This window comes from Oncorhynchus gorbuscha, unplaced genomic scaffold, assembly GCF_021184085.1.
Source record: "Oncorhynchus gorbuscha isolate QuinsamMale2020 ecotype Even-year unplaced genomic scaffold, OgorEven_v1.0 Un_scaffold_1939, whole genome shotgun sequence".
NCBI classification, from domain to species: domain Eukaryota; kingdom Metazoa; phylum Chordata; class Actinopteri; order Salmoniformes; family Salmonidae; genus Oncorhynchus; species Oncorhynchus gorbuscha.
Window position 1 is genome coordinate 77,501 of NW_025746584.1, and position 18,205 is coordinate 95,705.

The window sequence follows — 18,205 nt, forward strand, 5'->3', positions numbered from 1 at the left end:
CCTGTCTGTAGTCTGTCTGTAGTCTGTCTGAATCCTGTCTGTAGTCTGTCTGTAGTTTGTCTGTAGTCTGTCTGAATCCTGTCTGTAGTCTGTCTGTAGTCTTTCTGAATCCTGTCTGTATTCTGTCTGTATTCTGTCTGAATCCTGTCTGTAGTCTGTCTGAATCCTGTCTGTATTCTGTCTGTAGTCTGTCTGAATCCTGTCTGTAGTCTGTCTGTAGTCTGTCTGAATCCTGTCTGTATTCTGTCTGTATTCTGTCTGAATCCTGTCTGTAGTCTGTCTGAATCCTGTCTGTAGTCTGTCTGTAGTCTGTCTGAATCCTGTCTGTAGTTTGTCTGAATCCTGTCTGTAGTCCGTCTGAATCCTGTCTGTATTCTGTCTGAATCCTGTCTGTAGTCTGTCTGAATCCTGTCTGTAGTCTGTCTGTAGTCTGTCTGAATCCTGTCTGAATCCTGTCTGTATTCTGTCTGTAGTCTGTCTGAATCCTGTCTGTAGTCTGTCTGAATCCTGTCTGTAGTCTGTCTGAATCCTGTCTGTATTCTGTCTGAATCATGTCTGTATTCTGTCTGAATCCTGTCTGTATTCTGTCTGTAGTCTGTCTGAATCCTGTCTGTATTATGTCTGAATCCTGTCTGAATCCTGTCTGTAGTCTGTCTGAATCCTGTCTGAATCCTGTCTGTATTCTATATAAGACGCTCCCTGGTCTATTTATACCTCTGTGTTTATTGCCTCATTCAGCCTGCTAATAACCTGGCCGACAGGAACCATTTGATATCTCATTACTGCTGATGAGACTCAATCACATCGACACAATCATCCCAGACATGGCACTGCTTTCTCTGTTTCCATCGTTCTCTCTCTCATCACAGACATGGACCTCTCTCTCCTTCTCTACAATACCTCTCCTATCTACCTCTACCTCCTTCTCTACAATACCTCTCCTCTCTACCTCTACCTCTCTACCTCCTCCTCTCTCTCCTTCTCTACAATACCTCTCCTCTCCACCTCTACCTCTCTACCTCCTCCTCTCTCTCCTTCTCTACAATACCCCTCCTCTCTACCTCTCTCTCCTTCTCTACAATACCTCTCCTCTCTACCTCTACCTCTCTACCTCCTCCTCTCTCTCCTTCTCTACAGTACCTCTCCTCTCCTCTCTACCTCTACCTCTCTACCTCCTCCTCTCTCTCCTTCTCTACAATACCTCTCCTCTCCTCTCTACCTCTACCTCTCTACCTCCGCCTCTCTCTCCTTCTCTACCTCTCCTCCTTCCCCCTCTCTACATTTCCTCTCCTCTCTCCTTCTCCTTCTCTCTCTCTCTACCTCTCCTTCTCCCTCTCTCTACCTCTCCCTCCCTCTCCTACCTCTCCCTTCTCCCTCTCTCTACCTCTCCTTCTCCCCTCTCTCTACCTCTCCTTCTCCCTCTCTCTACCTCCTTCTCCCTCTCTCTACCTCTCCTTCTCCCTCTCTCTACCTCTCCTTCTCCTCTCTCTATTTTCCCCTCTCATCCCTCTCATCTTCCTCTGTATACCTCTCCTCTCCTCTCTACCTCTACCTCTCTACCTCCTCCTCTCTCTCCTTCTCTACAATACCTCTCCTCTCCTCTCTACCTCTACCTCTCTACCTCCTCCTCTCTCTCCTTCTCTACAATACCTCTCCTCTCCTCTCTACCTCTACCTCTCTACCTCCGCCTCTCTCTCCTTCTCCCTCTCTCTACCTCTCCTTCTCCCTCTCTCTACCTCTCCTTCTCCCTCTCTCTACCTCTCCTTCTCCCTCTCTCTACCTCTCCTTCTCCCTCTCTCTACCTCTCCTTCTCCCTCTCTCTACCTCTCCTTCTCCCTCTCTCTACCTCTCCTTCTCCCTCTCTCTACCTCTCCTTCTCCCTCTCTCTACCTCTCCTTCTCCCTCTCTCTACCTCTCCTTCTCCCTCTCTCTACCTCTCCTTCTCCCTCTCTCTATTTCCCTCTCATCCTCTCTTCCTCTGTAGTCATGATGATGTTCAGAGGGACACATCATTGCGATAGAAAACAACGCGTCATCTATACAGAGCTGTGCGTGGAGTTTTAGCTGTCTGACATGCTGCTAGACTACAGCCACATCTGCCTTCATTAAGACCGTATCCACCAGCCACTGTAATGGATGGCACAGCAGTTAATAAAGAGCAGAGTAATTGATGCCAGAGTCATCGATCACACCGCCGTTTTCCCAGCACTGTTACTGCACAAAAGTTGAACTATTTTCCACTTGAGACGCCTGGAGCGCTTTGCCAAAAAATAGTCCACCCACACTATCTGAAAACACCCGAATTAAAGGCTTCAGTGGTACTTTGAAAAGACTCAACCCCTCCCCTCACCTAATCCATCACACAGAGGTAACTGGAGACCAGAATAATGGGAACCATAGAAACTGATGGATGGCAGGGTGGTGTGTTGAGCCCAGAGGGAAGATAAGTGGTTGGTAGAAGGAGAGAGAGTGCAGTTTAGTTGATGCTGAGGTAGAATCACACAAGGGGTACGTCTGAAATTATACTTTACTCCAAATATAGTGAACTACTTCTGAGTGAGTCAATATGTGGGTCGTGGTCAAAAGTAGTGCAGTATATAGGGAATAGGGTGCCATTTAGGACATAACCCAACTAATACCCTATTACCTATATAGTGCACTACTTTAGACCAGGGCCCTATTCCCTATATAGTGCACTACTTTAGACCAGGGCCCTATTCCCTATATAGTGCACTACTTTAGACCAGGGCCCTATTTAGGATGCACATTGTCTTTATAGTCTCCCATCGGAGTGTGATGTAGCTAGCCATGTTAATGAAGGCCTCAGCTGCAGCTCCAACTGGCTCTGTGCTGATTCAGTCTGTTCAGTAGACAGACAGACAGACAGACATCACCACAACATCCCTCAGCCTCATCAACCCTCACTCTTTCTCTCTGTGCCCCTACACTCACCCCCTCTCTCTCTGTGGCCCTACACTCACCCCCTCTCCCTCTGTGCCCCTACACTCACCCCCTCTCTCTCTCTGTGCTGATTCAGTCTGTTCAGTAGACAGACAGACAGACATCACCACAACATCCCTCAGCCTCATCAACCCTCACTCTTTCTCTCTGTGTCCCTACACTCACCCCCCCCTCTCTCTCTCTCTCTCTCTCTCTCTCTCTCTCTCTCTCTCTCTCTCTCCCTTCCCCTGTCACTTTCTCCTTCCCTCTCTGTCTCTCTTTCTCTCTCGCTGAGGGTAAACGAGGATGTAGTGAGGGCAGTGTGCGTCCCTGACTGTAACCCTACAGATCTGTCTCTCTGATAATAACTGACAGAGACAGATCACATTGAGAGCATCACATATCACACACACTGCCACCAGAGCAATATACATGAATCACACACACACACACACACACACACACACACACACACACACACACACACACACACACACACACACACACACACACACACACACACACACACACACACACACACACACACACACACACACACACACACACACACACACACACACACACACACACACACACACACACACACAGGGAGCCACCAGGCAATATATATCACCAAGCCACTAGGGTGGGCTATATCAAATAGCCACGCAGGAGGAGGAGGACTGATATATTTCACACAGCTAACAGAAGCAACATACTGTATATCACATGACCACATGGGACAAATATATCACCTAGATTCCTAGAAATAAGAGGGAGGTACAACTCCCACTCCTATAGTGGGATGATATAGGATGACGCATCACTCAACCACAACAGTTATATCAACTAGAAATAAGAGGGAGGTACAACTCCCACTCCTATAGTGGGATGATATAGGATGACGCATCACTCAACCACAACAGTTATATCAACTAGAAATAAGAAGCCAGTGTTTCCCCTATATTCATCTAGCAGCGGTGGCCCTCCCATACTAAATTGTTGTCACTGCTGCAAAACATGACGTAATTTTAAATCTGTATATATTTATATTTCCACCTCTTTGAAATGGATCTTCCTTGGTTCAACGACTGGAAGTCTATGGGAACAGCTAGCATGTTACTGCACTATCATAGACGTCATCCTGACCAACTGGCCCTCCAAATACACCTCCGCTGTCTTCAACCAGGATCTCAGCGATCACTGCCTAATTGCCTGTATCTGCTACGGAGCCGCAGTCAAACGACCACCCCTCATCACTGTCAAACGCTCCCTAAAACACTTCTGTGAGCAGGCCTTTCTAATCGACCTGGCCCGGGTATCCTGGAAGGACATTGACCTCATCCCGTCAGTTGCGGATGCCTGGTCATTCTTTAAAAGTAACTTCCTCACCATTTTAGATAAGCATGCTCCGTTCAGAAAAAGCAGAACTAAGAACAGATACAGCCCTTGGTTCACTCCAGACCTGACTGCCCTCGACCAGCACAAAAACATCCTGTGGCGGACTGCAATAACATTGAATAGTCCCCGCGATATGCAACTGTTCAGGGAAGTCAGGAACCAATACACACAGTCAGTCAGGAAAGCTAAGGCCAGCTTCTTCAGGCAGAAGTTTGCATCCTGTAGCTCCAACTCCAAAAAGTTCTGGGACACTGTGAAGTCCATGGAGAACAACAGCACCTCCTCCCAGCTGCCAACTGCACTGAGGCTAGGTAACACGGTCACCACCGATAAATCCATGATTATCGAAAACTTCAACAAGCATTTCTCAACGGCTGGCCATGCCTTCCGCCTGGCTACTCCAGCCTCGGCCAACAGCTCCGCCCCCCCCGCAGCTCCTCGCCCAAGCCTCTCCAGGTTCTCCTTTACCCAAATCCAGATAGCAGATGTTCTGAAAGAGCTGCAAAACCTGGACCCGTACAAATCAGCTGGGCTTGACAATCTGGACCCGCTATTTCTGAAACTATCCGCCGCCATTGTCGCAACCCCTATTACCAGCCTGTTCAACCTCTCTTTCATATCGTCTGAGATCCCCAAAGATTGGAAAGCTGCCTGGACCCAAACTGTTACAGACCTATATCCATCCTGCCCTGCTTATCTAAGGTCTTCGAAAGTCAAGTCAACAAACAGGTCACTGACCATCTCGAATCCCACCGTACCTTCTCCGCTGTGCAATCTGGTTTCCGAGCCGGTCATGGGTGCACCTCAGCCACACTCAAGGTACTAAACGATATCATAACCGCCATCGATAAAAGACAGTACTGTGCAGCCGTCTTCATCGACCTTGCCAAGGCTTTCGACTCTGTCAATCACCATATTCTTATCGGCAGACTCAGTAGCCTCGGATTTTCGGATGACTGCCTTGCCTGGTTCACCAATTACTTTGCAGACAGAGTTCAGTGTGTCAAATCAGAGGGCATGCTGTCCGGTCTTCTGACAGTCTCTATGGGGGTGCCACAGGGTTCAATTCTCGGGCCGACTCTTTTCTCTGTATATATCAATGATGTTGCTCTTGCTGCGGGCGATTCGCTGATCCACCTCTACGCAGACGACACCATTCTATATACTTCCGGCCCGTCCTTGGACACTGTGCTATCTAACCTCCAAACGAGCTTCAATGCCATACAACACTCCTTCCGTGGCCTCCAACTGCTCTTAAACGCTAGTAAAACCAAATGCATGCTTTTCAACCGATCGCTGCCTGCACCCGCATGCCCGACTAGCATCACCACCCTGGATGATTCCGACCTTGAATATGTGGACATCTATAAGTACCTAGGTGTCTGGCTAGACTGTAAACTCTCCTTCCAGACTCATATCAAACATCTCCAATCGAAAATCAAAGCAAGAGTCAGCTTTCTATTCCGCAACAAAGCCTCCTTCACTCACGCCGCCAAACTTACCCTAGTAAAAATGACTATCCTACCGATCCTTGACTTTGGCGATGTCATCTACAAAATTGCTTCCAACACTCTACTCAGCAAACTGGATGCAGTTTATCACAGTGCCATCCGCTTTGTCACTAAAGCACCTTATACCACCCACCACTGCGACTTGTATGCTCTAGTCGGCTGGCCCTCGCTACATATTCGTCGCCAGACCCACTGACTCCAGGTCATCTACAAGTCCATGCTAGGTAAAGCTCCGCCTTATCTCAGTTCACTGGTCACGATGGCAACACCCATCCGTAGCACGCGCTCCAGCAGGTGTATCTCACTGATCATCCCTAAAGCCAACACCTCATTTGGCCGCCTTTCGTTTCAGTACTCTGCTGCCTGTGACTGGAACGAATTGCAAAAATCGCTGAAGTTGGAGACTTTTATCTCCCTCACCAACTTCAAACATCTGCTATCTGAGCAGCTAACCGATCGCTGCAGCTGTACATAGTCTATTGGTAAATAGCCTACACATTTTCACCTACCTCATCCCCATACTGTTTTTATTTATTTACTTTTCTGCTCTTTTGCACACCAATATATCTACCTGTACATGACCATCTGATAATTTATCACTCCAGTGTTAGTCTGCAAAATTGTAATTATTCGCCTACCTCCTCATGCCTTTTGCACACAATGTATATAGACTCCCCTTTTTTTGTACTGTGTTATTGACTTGTTAATTGTTTACTCCATGTGTAACTCTGTGTTGTCTGTTCACACTGCTATGCTTTATCTTGGCCAGGTTGCAGTTGCAAATGAGAACTTGTTCTCAACTAGCCTACCTGGTTAAATAAAGGTGAAAAAAATATATATATATATATAATTAGTAGCAATGTACCCCCCTGTTATTATTCAAACAGCTGTGGTTATATCATAACATCAGAAACATACCACCCTCAGATATCACAATCACCAATCATAACATGACTAGGTATAACATCACAATCACCAATCATAACATGACTGGGTATAACATCACAATCACCAATCATAACATGACTAGGTATAACATCACAATCACCAATCATAACATAACATGACTGGACTAGGTATAACATCACAATCACCAATCATAACATGACTAGGTATAACATCACAATCACCAATCATAACATGACTAGGTATAACATCACAATCACCAATCATAACATGACTGGGTATAACATCACAATCACCAATCATAACATGACTAGGTATAACATCACAATCACCAATCATAACATGACTGGGTATAACATCACAATCACCAATCATAACATGACTGGCACCGCTGGTTCATAACACGGCACCGCTGGTTCTGCGGAGAGTTCATCAATGAGCTTGATGCCTTGATAAGCTCCTTTCCTGAGGACGGCTCACCTCTCACAGTTCTGGGCGACTTTAACCTCCCCACGTCTACCTTTGACTCATTCCTCTCTGCCTCCTTCTTTCCACTCCTCTCCTCTTTTGATCTCACCCTCTCACCTTCCCCCCCTACTCACAAGGCAGGAAATACGCTCGACCTCATCTTTACTAGATGCTGTTCTTCCACTAACCTCATTGCAACTCCCCTCCAAGTCTCCGACCACTACCTTGTATCCTTTTCCCTCTCGCTCTCATCCAACACCTCCCACACTGCCCCTACTCGGATGGTATCGCGCCGTCCCAACCTTCGCTCTCTCTCCCCCGCTACTCTCTCCTCTTCCATCCTATCATCTCTTCCCTCTGCTCAAACCCTCTGCCCTCTGCTCAAACCACACACAATTAATCTTCTCCTTTCCCCCTTCTGACCAGGTGGCGAATCGCATCTCTGCATGTCTGGCAGACATATCAGTGTGGATGACGGATCACCACCTCAAGCTGAACCTCGGCAAGACGGAGCTGCTCTTCCTCCCGGGGAAGGACTGCCCGTTCCATGATCTCTCCATCACGGTTGACAACTCCATTGTGTCCTCCTCCCAGAGCGCTAAGAACCTTGGCGTGATCCTGGACAACACCCTGTCATTCTCAACTAACATCAAGGCGGTGGCCCGTTCCTGTAGGTTCATGCTCTACAACATCCGCAGAGTACGACCCTGCCTCACACAGGAAGCGGCGCAGGTCCTAATCCAGGCACTTGTCATCTCCCGTCTGGATTACTGCAACTCGTTGTTGGCTGGGCTCCCTGCCTGTGCCATTAAACCCCTACAACTCATCCAGAACGCCGCAGCCCGTCTGGTGTTCAACCTTCCCAAGTTCTCTCACGTCACCCCGCTCCTCCGCTCTCTCCACTGGCTTCCAGTTGAAGCTCGCATCCGCTACAAGACCATGGTGCTTGCCTACGGAGCTGTGAGGGGAACGGCACCTCAGTACCTCCAGGCTCTGATCAGGCCCTACACCCAAACAAGGGCACTGCGTTCATCCACCTCTGACCTGCTCGCCTCCCTACCACTGAGGAAGTACAGTTCCCGCTCAGCCCAGTCAAAACTGTTCGCTGCTCTGGCCCCCCAATGGTGGAACAAACTCCCTCACGACGCCAGGACAGCGGAGTCAATCACCACCTTCCGGAGACACCTGAAACCCCACCTCTTTAAGGAATACCTAGGATAGGATAAGTAATCCTTCCCACCCCCCACTCTTTAAGATTTAGCGTCTGCTAAATGACTTAAATGTAAATTTAGATGCACTATTGTAAAGTGACTGTTCTACTGGATGTCATAAGGAGAATGCATCAATTTGTAAGTCGCTCTGGATAAGAGCGTCTGCTAAATGACTTAAATGTAATGTAAAATGATGACTGGGTATAACATCACAATCACCAATCATAACATGACTGGGCAGGGCATAACAATGACATCACCAATCATAACATCCTCAATAAGTGCAGTTATTAATGCAATTCATATCTCCCAGATTATCTCTTTTCATCGCCAAGGTGACCAGAATCTACTAGGCCGTAGCCAATCAGCATTCTGCTCCACCATATTCCATTGGTGTATAGTTAGCACTCTGTGATTGGGACTATTTAACGTCTCAATGAGAGCATGACACCAGTGTCATAATTGATTAGGACGGGGCAGCTGACAATCTGTCCACTGAATACTAATTCATACTGGACCATGGGACTACGCCACAGTGCACAATATACTGTGGTACCATGGACCACAGCACCATGGACCTAACACCATGCCTCAACACCATGGACTTAACACCATGCCTCAACACCACCATGGACCTAACTCCATGGACCTAACACCATGCCTTAACACCATGGACCTAACACCATGGACCTAACACCATGCCTCAACACCATGGACCTAACACCATGGACCTAACACCATGCCTCAACACCATGGACCTAACACCATGGACCTAACACCATGGACCTAACACCATGGACCTAACACCATGCCTCAACACCATGCCTCAACACCATGGACCTAACACCATGGACCTAACACCATGGACCTTACTCCATGGACCTAACACCATGGACCTAACACCATGGACCTAACACCATGCCTCAACACCATGGACCTAACACCATGGACCTAACACCATGCCTCAACACCACCATGGACCTAACTCCATGGACCTAACACCATGGACCTAACACCATGCCTCAACACCATGCCTCAACACCATGGACCTATCACCATGCCTCAACACCATGCCTCAACACCATGGACCTAACACCATGGACCTAACACCATGGACCTAACACTATGGACCTAACACCATGGACCTAACACCATGGACCTAACAACACCATGCCTCAACACCATGGACCTAACTCCATGGACCTAACACCATGGACCTAACTCCATGGACCTAACACCATGGACCTAACACCATGGACCTAACACCATGCCTCAACACCATGGACCTAACTCCATGGACCTAACACCATGGACCTAACACCATGGACCTAACACCATGCCTCAACACCATGGACCTAACTCCATGGACCTAACACCATGGACCTAACTCCATGGACCTAACACCATGGACCTAACACCATGGACCTAACACCATGCCTCAACACCACCCTGCTAAGTCATGTCCTGCTTAGGCCTGTTTACACACCAACACAGTGCTGTTTATTAACCCTACCAGTCCCAAGGCCACAGCAAAAATCAGCTTCTCATTGATCTGACTTTCATTGATCTGCACGTCCAGCCCTTATATTTATTCTCACAATGAAGTGTTTTAACATTGTATTTTCAGGACAACCAGGGCTACAAGTAGAACACAAAACTATTTCACACACTATTTCGTCCGCAAACTTGATGATTGAGTTGGAGGCGTACGTGGCCACGCAGTCGTGGGTGAACAGGGAGTACAGGAGAGGGCTCAGAACGCACCCTTGTGGGGCCCCAGTGTTGAGGATCAGCGGGGTGGAGATGTTGTTACCTACCCTCACCACCTGGGGGCAGCCCGTCAGGAAGTCCAGTACTCAGTTTCGCAGGGCGCGATCGAGACCCAGGGTCTCGAGCTAGATGACGAGTTTGGAGGGTACTATGGTGTTAAATGCTGAGCTGTAGTCGATGAACAGCATTCACACATAGGTATTCCTCTTGTCCAAATGGGTTAGGGCAGTGTGCAGTGTGGTTGAGATTGGGTCGTCTGTGGACCTATTTGGGCGGTAACCGAATTGGAGTGGGTCTAGGGTGTCAGGTAGGGTGGAGGTGATATGGTCCTTGACTAGTCTCTCAAAGCATTTCATGATGACGGAAGTGAGTGCTACGGGGCGGTAGTCGTTTAGCTCAGTTATCTTAGCTTTCTTGGGAACAGGGACAATGGTGGCCCTCTTGAAGCATGTGGGAACAGCAGACTGGGATAAGGATTGATTAAATATGTCCGTAAACACACCAGCCAGCTGGTCTGCGCATGCTCTGAGGATGCGGCTGGGGATGCCGTCTGGGCCTCCAGCCTTGTGAGGGTTAACACGTTTAAATGTTTTACTCACGTCGGCTGCAGTGAAGGAGAGTCCGCAGGTTTTGGTTGCGGGCCATGTCAGTGGCACTGTATTGTCCTCTAAGCGGGCAAAAAAATTATTTAGTCTGTCTGGGAGCAAGACATCCTGGTCCGTGACGGGGCAGGTTTTCTTTTTGTTATCTGTGATTGACTGTAGACCCTGCCACATACCTCTTGTGTCTGAGCCGTTGAATTGTGACTCTACTTTGTCTCTAAACTGACGCTTAGTTTGTTTGATTGCCTTGTGGAGGGAATAGCTGCACTGTTTGTATTAGGTCATGTTTCCGGTCACCTTGCCCTGGTTAGAAGCAGTGGTTCGCGCTTTCAGTTTCACGCAAATGCTGCCATCAATCCACGGTTTCTGGTTTGGGAATGTTTTAATCGTTGCTATGGGACCGACATCGTCAATGCACTTTCTAATGAACTCGCTCACCGAATCAGCGTATTCGTCAATGTTGTTGTTGGAAGCAATGCGGAACATATCCCAGTCCACGTGATGGAAGCAGTCTTGGAGTGTGGAATCAGATTGGTCGGACCAGCGTTGAACAGACCTCAGCGCGGGAGCTTCTTGTTTTAGTTTCTGTCTGCAGGGAGCAACAAAATGGAGTCGTGGTCAGCTTTTCCGAAAGGAGGGCGGGGCAGGGCCTTATATGCGTCGCGAAAATTAGAATAACAATGATCCAGGGTTTTACCAGCCCTGGTTGCGCAATCGATATGCTGATACAATTTAGGGAGTATTGTTTTCACGATTAGCCTTGTTAAAATCCCCAGCTACAATGAATGCAGCCTCGGATATGTGGTTTCCAGTTTGCAAAGAGTCAACTAAATAAATAAATAAACAGTTGTATTCATGCGTTTCATTGACAAATATCAATACAAAACATAAGGTCCACCAAAGCAAAAACCAGTTGTCCTGGGATTTCCTATGATCTATGTAGAAGAAACCCTTACAGTATTATAGACACTATGATCCTATGATCTATGTAGAAGAAACCCTTACAGTGTTATAGACTCTATGATCCTGGGATCTATATAGAATAACCCCTTACAGTGTTATAGACTCTATGATCCTGGGATCTATGTAGAAGAACCCCTTACAGTATTATAGACTCTATGATCCTGGGATCTATATAGAAGAACCCCTTACAGTGTTATCCTGATCCTGGATCTATATAGAAGAACCCCTTACAGTGTTATAGACTCTATGATCCTGGGATCTATGTAGAAGAACCCCTTACAGTGTTATAGACACTATGATCCTATGATCTATGTAGAAGAACCCCTCACAGTGTTATAAACTCTATGATCCTATGATCTACGTAGAAGAACCCCTTACAGTATTATAGACACTATGTCCTGGGGTTTCCTATGATCTATGTAGAATAACCCCTTACAGTATTATAGACACTATGATCCTATGATCTACGTAGAAGAACCCCTTACAGTATTATAGACACTATGATCCTATGATCTACGTAGAAGAACCCCTTACAGTATCATAGACACTATGTCCTGGGGTTTCCTATGATCTATGTAGAAGAACCCCTTACAGTATTATAGACACTATGTCCTGGGGTTTCCTATGATCTATGTAGAACAACCCCTTACAGTATTAGAGACACTATGTCCTGGGGTTTCCTATGATCTATGTAGAAGAGCCCCTTACAGTGTTATAGACACTATGTCCTGGGGTTTCCTATGATCTATGTAGAAGAACCCCTTACAATATTATAGACTCTATGTCCTGGGGTTTCCTATGATCTATATAGAAGAAACCCTTACAGTATTAGAGACACTATGTCCTGGGGTTTCCTATGATCTATGTAGAAGAACCCCTTACAGTATTAGAGACTATGTCCTGGGATTTCCTATGTGGAAGAACTTTACCGTCTAGCGACTCTTCTGTAGCTTGTGAGGTCATAGACCTAAACATGTCACACGGGCGTGTCCCTGAGAGCCTCATCTTTTCAGAGATTGCTTTAAATAGTTTGTAGCTCAAACCAATCTGACTCAACAGACTTTTTTCTCTCACAAACACAGCTCTAACTCAGCTTCCGTTAGATGATCCAATGTTCTGTAGGCCAAACATACGAAGTGTATCCTTTCCTGTAGTCAAATGACCAAATCACCCTGATGTGGAATCATGGGTTTCTATGTCAAACGGCTTAGTTATATTTCAGTCTTCTGTGATGTATATGAAGTGTAATGTTGGGATGAAAACTCAAAATGGAAGACATTTCAACTCTATATCTGACATGATACAGGTGTCTTATTTTGTTAAACCCATAACCATGTGTGTGAGGTGGATACTGTTGTTAAACCCATAACCATGTGTGTGAGGTGGATACTGTTGTTAAACCCATAACCATGTGTGTGAGGTGGATACTGTTGTTAAACCCATAACCATGTGTGTGAGGTGGATACTGTTGTTAAACCCATAACCATGTGTGTGAGGGGGATACTGTTGTTAAACCCATAACCATGTGTGTGAGGTAGATACTGTTGTTAAACCCATAACCATGTGTGTGAGGTAGATACTGTTGTTAAACCCATAACCATGTGTGTGAGGTGGATATTTTGTTAAACCCATAACCATGTGTGTGAGGTGGATACTGTTGTTAAACCCATAACCATGTGTGTGAAAGTGGATACTGTTGTTAAACCCATAACCATGTGTGTGAGGTGGATACTGTTGTTAAACCCATAACCATGTGTGTGAGGTGGATAATGTTGTTAAACCCATAACCATGTGTGTGAGGTGGATACTGTTGTTAAACCCATAACCATGTGTGTGAGGTGGATACTGTTGTTAAACCCATAACCATGTGTGTGAGGTGGATACTGTTGTTAAACCCATAACCATGTGTGTGAGGTAGATACTGTTGTTAAACCCATAACCATGTGTGTGAGGTGGATACTGTTGTTAAACCCATAACCATGTGTGTGAGGTGGATACTGTTGTTAAACCCATAACCATGTGTGCGAGGTGGATACTGTTGTTAAACCCATAACCATGTGTGTGAGGTAGATACTGTTGTTAAACCCATAACCATGTGTGTGAGGTAGATACTGTTGTTAAACCCATAACCATGTGTGTGAGGTGGATACTGTTGTTAAACCCATAACCATGTGTGTGAGGTGGATACTGTTGTTAAACCCATAACCATGTGTGCGAGGTGGATACTGTTGTTAAACCCATAACCATGTGTGTGAGGTGGATACTGTTGTTAAACCCATAACCATGTGTGTGAGGTGGATACTGTTGTTAAACCCATAACCATGTGTGTGAGGTGGATACTGTTGTTAAACCCATAACCATGTGTGTGAGGTGGATACTGTTGTTAAACCCATAACCATGTGTGTGAGGTGGATACTGTTGTTAAACCCATAACCATGTGTGTGAGGTGGATACTGTTGTTAAACCCATAACCATGTGTGTGAGGTGGATACTGTTGTTAAACCCATAACCATGTGTGTGAGGTGGATACTGTTGTTAAACCCATAACCATGTGTGTGAGGTGGATACTGTTGTTAAACCCATAACCATGTGTGTGAGGTGGATATTTTGTTACAAAGTAGATTTGTTTTAGACGACCAAGAAACAGTCTGATTGGCCCTGATTTAGCCCACTGCAGTAAAAGGTTTTAAAAGGGGTTGGAAGTCCTAAATCACGCCGACGTGACGACGGTGAGATTCACTGGCTTAAACAACAGCACAGGATAATACTGTAACTATTCCTCACTTTTGAGCCCAAGTGATGCCGAGGGGTTTCAGATGACATTTTATTATAAACGGTCTCAATACAGGTGTCTCTTCCTCTCAGCGTCCAGCAGTCTGTGCCCAGGGGCCGCTCCGCCTTACTGAAGGGTTAGAGGTCAGGCTTAGGGTCTGGGTTAGGGGCCAGGGTTAGGGTCTGGGTTAGGGGTCAGTCTTAGGGTCTGGGTTAGGGGTCAGGGTTAGGGGTCTGGGTTAGGGGTCAGGGTTAGGGGTCTGGGTTAGGGGTCAGGTTTAGGGGCCAGGGTTAGGGGTCTGAGTTAGGGGTCAGGGTCTCAGTTAGGGGTCAGGGTTAGGGCCTGGGTTAGGGGTTAGGGTCTGGGTTAGGGTCTAGTTTATGGTCTGGGTTAGGGGTCAGGTTTAGGGTCTGGGTTATGGGTCAGGGTCTGGGTTAGGGGTCAGGTTTAGGGTCTGGGTTAGGGGTCAGGGTCTGCGTTAGGGGTCAGGTTTAGGGTCTGGGTTAGGGGTCAGGATTAGGGTCTGGGTTAGGGTCTAGTTTAAGGTCTGGGTTAGGGGTCAGGTTTAGGGTCTGGGTTAGGGGTCAGGGTTAGGGTCTGCGTTAGGGGTCAGGGATCTTACCCTCAGCGTCCAGCAGTCTGTCTATGCCCAGGGTTTGCTCAGCCTTGCTGAAGGCGTGATCCAATCTCTCCATGGCACTCTTCTGCTTCTCCACAATGCTCCAATCAAACAGCTCGGGCCTGCAGGGGGCAGGAACAGAATGAGCCAATCAGATTCATCCTCTAAACATCCTCTAGCCAATGAGACCACTCTGTTCCAGACTAAATGCCAACAGGTAAAGGAGTAGAAGAGCTGATTGGATGATGACTGGGCAGATTAGAGCTTTACTTATTGAATCCTGTTCTGAGGTCAGACACAAATTTACAATCTTGCCTTGAGCCAGATAAAATAAGGAAAACCCACTGAGGAATTTGAGAGCTAACATCTGACCTGCGACCTGTGGATGAGTGTTAGGGATGAATGTCTCTGACCTGACTCGACTGATTTTTAAATTTTATTTTACCTTTATTTAACTAAGCAAGTCAGTTAAAGAATAAATTCTTATTTTCAATGACGGCCTGGGAACAGTGGGTTAAATGCCTGTTCAGGGGCAGAACAAAAGATTTGTACCTTGTCAGCTCGGGGATTTGAACTTGCAACCTTCCGGTTACTAGTTCAACGCGCTAACCACTAGGCTACCCTGCCACCCCTAAGATTTAACATAGTGAAAACTAACGAAATGTTGATTTTCTCTATCAGGAAAGGATGGTGTGTCCACTACCAAGTATTCTGATGAGTTTAACAATGATTCTGTATCTCTCCCTGTGAAATGCTTCCTGAGGCCAGCTGCCTTGGGAGAGCAGTTAGTGAAACGCTTCCTGAGGCCAGCTGCCTTGGGAGAGCAGTTAGTGAAATGCTTCCTGAGGCCAGCTGCCTTGGGAGAGCAGTTAGTGAAATGCTTCCTGAGGCCAGCTGCCTTGGGAGAGCAGTTAGTGAAACGCTTCCTGAGGCCTGCCTTATGTGTTGAGCTGCCGGGAGAGCAGTTAGTGAAACGCTTCCTGAGGCCAGCTGCCTTGGGAGAGCAGTTAGTGAAACGCTTCCTGAGGCCAGCTGCCTTGGGAGAGCAGTTAGTGAAACGCTTCCTGAGGCCAGCTGCCTTGGGAGAGCAGTTAGTGAAACGCTTCCTGAGGCCAGCTGCCTTGGGAGAGCAGTTAGTGAAACGCTTCCTGAGGCCAGCTGCCTTGGGAGAGCAGTTAGTGAAACGCTTCCTGAGGCCAGCTGCCTTGGGAGAGCAGTTAGTGAAACGCTTCCTGAGGCCAGCTGCCTTGGGAGAGCAGTTAGTGAAACGCTTCCTGAGGCCAGCTGCCTTGGGAGAGCAGTTAGTGAAACGCTTCCTGAGGCCAGCTGCCTTGGGAGAGCAGTTAGTGAAATGCTTCCTGAGGCCAGCTGCCTTGGGAGAGCAGTTAGTGAAACGCTTCCTGAGGCCAGCTGCCTTGGGAGAGCAGTTAGTGAAACGCTTCCTGAGGCCAGCTGCCTTGGGAGAGCAGTTAGTGAAACGCTTCCTGAGGCCTGCTGCCTTGGGAGAGCAGTTAGTGAAACGCAGGTCTATAAAGGAACCAGGAAACAGATGTTAAGAGAGCTTCCCAATTCAAATCAGATGTCATTTGTCACGTGCGCCGAATACAACAGGTGTAGTAGACCTTACAGTGAAACGCTTACTGACAGGCTCTTGCCTATGAACAGGAGGTACCGGTACAGAGTCAATGTGCAGGGGCACCGCTTAGTGGAGGTAATTGAGGTAATATGTACATGTAGGTAGAGTTAAAGTGACAGTGCATAGATAATAAACAGAGAGTAGCAACAGCAGCACAACAGAGAGGGTGGAGGGGACGACAATGCAGATAGTCTGGGTGGCCATTTGATGAACTCTTCAGGGTCTTATCTCTTGGGTGTAGAAGCTGTTAAGAAGCCTTTTGGACCTAGACTTAAGGCCCAATGAAGTAAGGCCTGGACATTAGTTTGTTTTTGCCCTACGTTTTACACACACACCTGCATACACACACAACCCACTCATCTATACTGATGTATTATGTGTTGATACAGAGGGTGATGTATTATGTGTTGGTACAGTGGGTGATGTATTATGTGTTAGTGGTGTTGATACAGAGGGTGATGTATTATGTATTGATACAGAGGGTGATGTATTATGTGTTAGTGGTGTTGATACAGAGGGTGATGTATTATGTGTTGATACAGTGGGTGATGTATTATGTGTTAGTACAGCGGGTGATGTATTATGTGTTAGTACAGTGGGTGATGTATTATGTGTTAGTGGTGTTGATACAGAGGGTGATGTATTATGTGTTGATACAGCGGGTGATGTATTATGTATTATGTGTTGATACAGCAGGTGATGTATTATGTGTTGATACAGCGGGTGATGTATTATGTATTATGTGTTGATACAGAGGGTGATGTATTATGTGTTGATACAGAGGGTGATGTATTATGTGTTGATACAGAGGGTGATGTATTATGTGTTGGTACAGTGGGTGATGTATTATGTGTAAGATTTCCCTCTAGTGGTGTGGGGGCTGTGCTTTGGCAAAGTGGGTGGGGTTATATCCTTGCTGTTTGGCCCTGTCCGGGGGTGTCCTTATGGATGGGGCCACAGAGGACCCCTCCTGTCTCAGTCTCCAGTATTTATGCTGCAGTAGTTTATGTGTTGGGGGCTAGGGTCAGTTTGTTTATCTGGAGTACTTCTCCTGTCCTATTCGGTGTCCTGTGTAAATCTAAGTGTGCGTTCTCTAATTCTCTCCTTCTCTACAGAGGGTTCTATACTCTGGAGGACCTGAGCCCTAGAACCATGCCCCAGACTACAGACATGATGATCCTTGTGTCCCCAGTCCACCTGGCCATGTGTTGCTACAGTTTCAACTGGCCTGGGCCCTGGATGTCCCAGGACTACCTGACATGAGGACTGTTGCTGTCCCCAGTCCACCTGGCCATGCTCCTGCTCCAGTTTCAACTGTTCTGCCTTACTATTATTGAACCATGCTGGTGATTTATGTTTGAACATCTTGGCCATTCTGTTATAATCTCCACCCGGCACAGCCAGA

The 18,205-nt window shown here is 47.0% G+C and overlaps 1 protein-coding gene across 1 annotated transcript in view; it reads right to left on the reverse strand.

Annotated features, from left to right (window-relative positions):
• Positions 1 to 15,286, reverse strand: part of LOC124024589 (dystrophin-like) — a gene marked incomplete at both ends in the record, with an annotated part of 76,961 nt that extends 61,675 nt beyond the window's left edge. Inside the window, 1 exon segment of the mRNA XM_046338486.1 lies at positions 15,168 to 15,286. Coding sequence (XP_046194442.1) covers positions 15,168 to 15,240 — 73 coding nt within the window.
• Between the last annotated feature and the right edge of the window lie 2,919 nt (positions 15,287 to 18,205).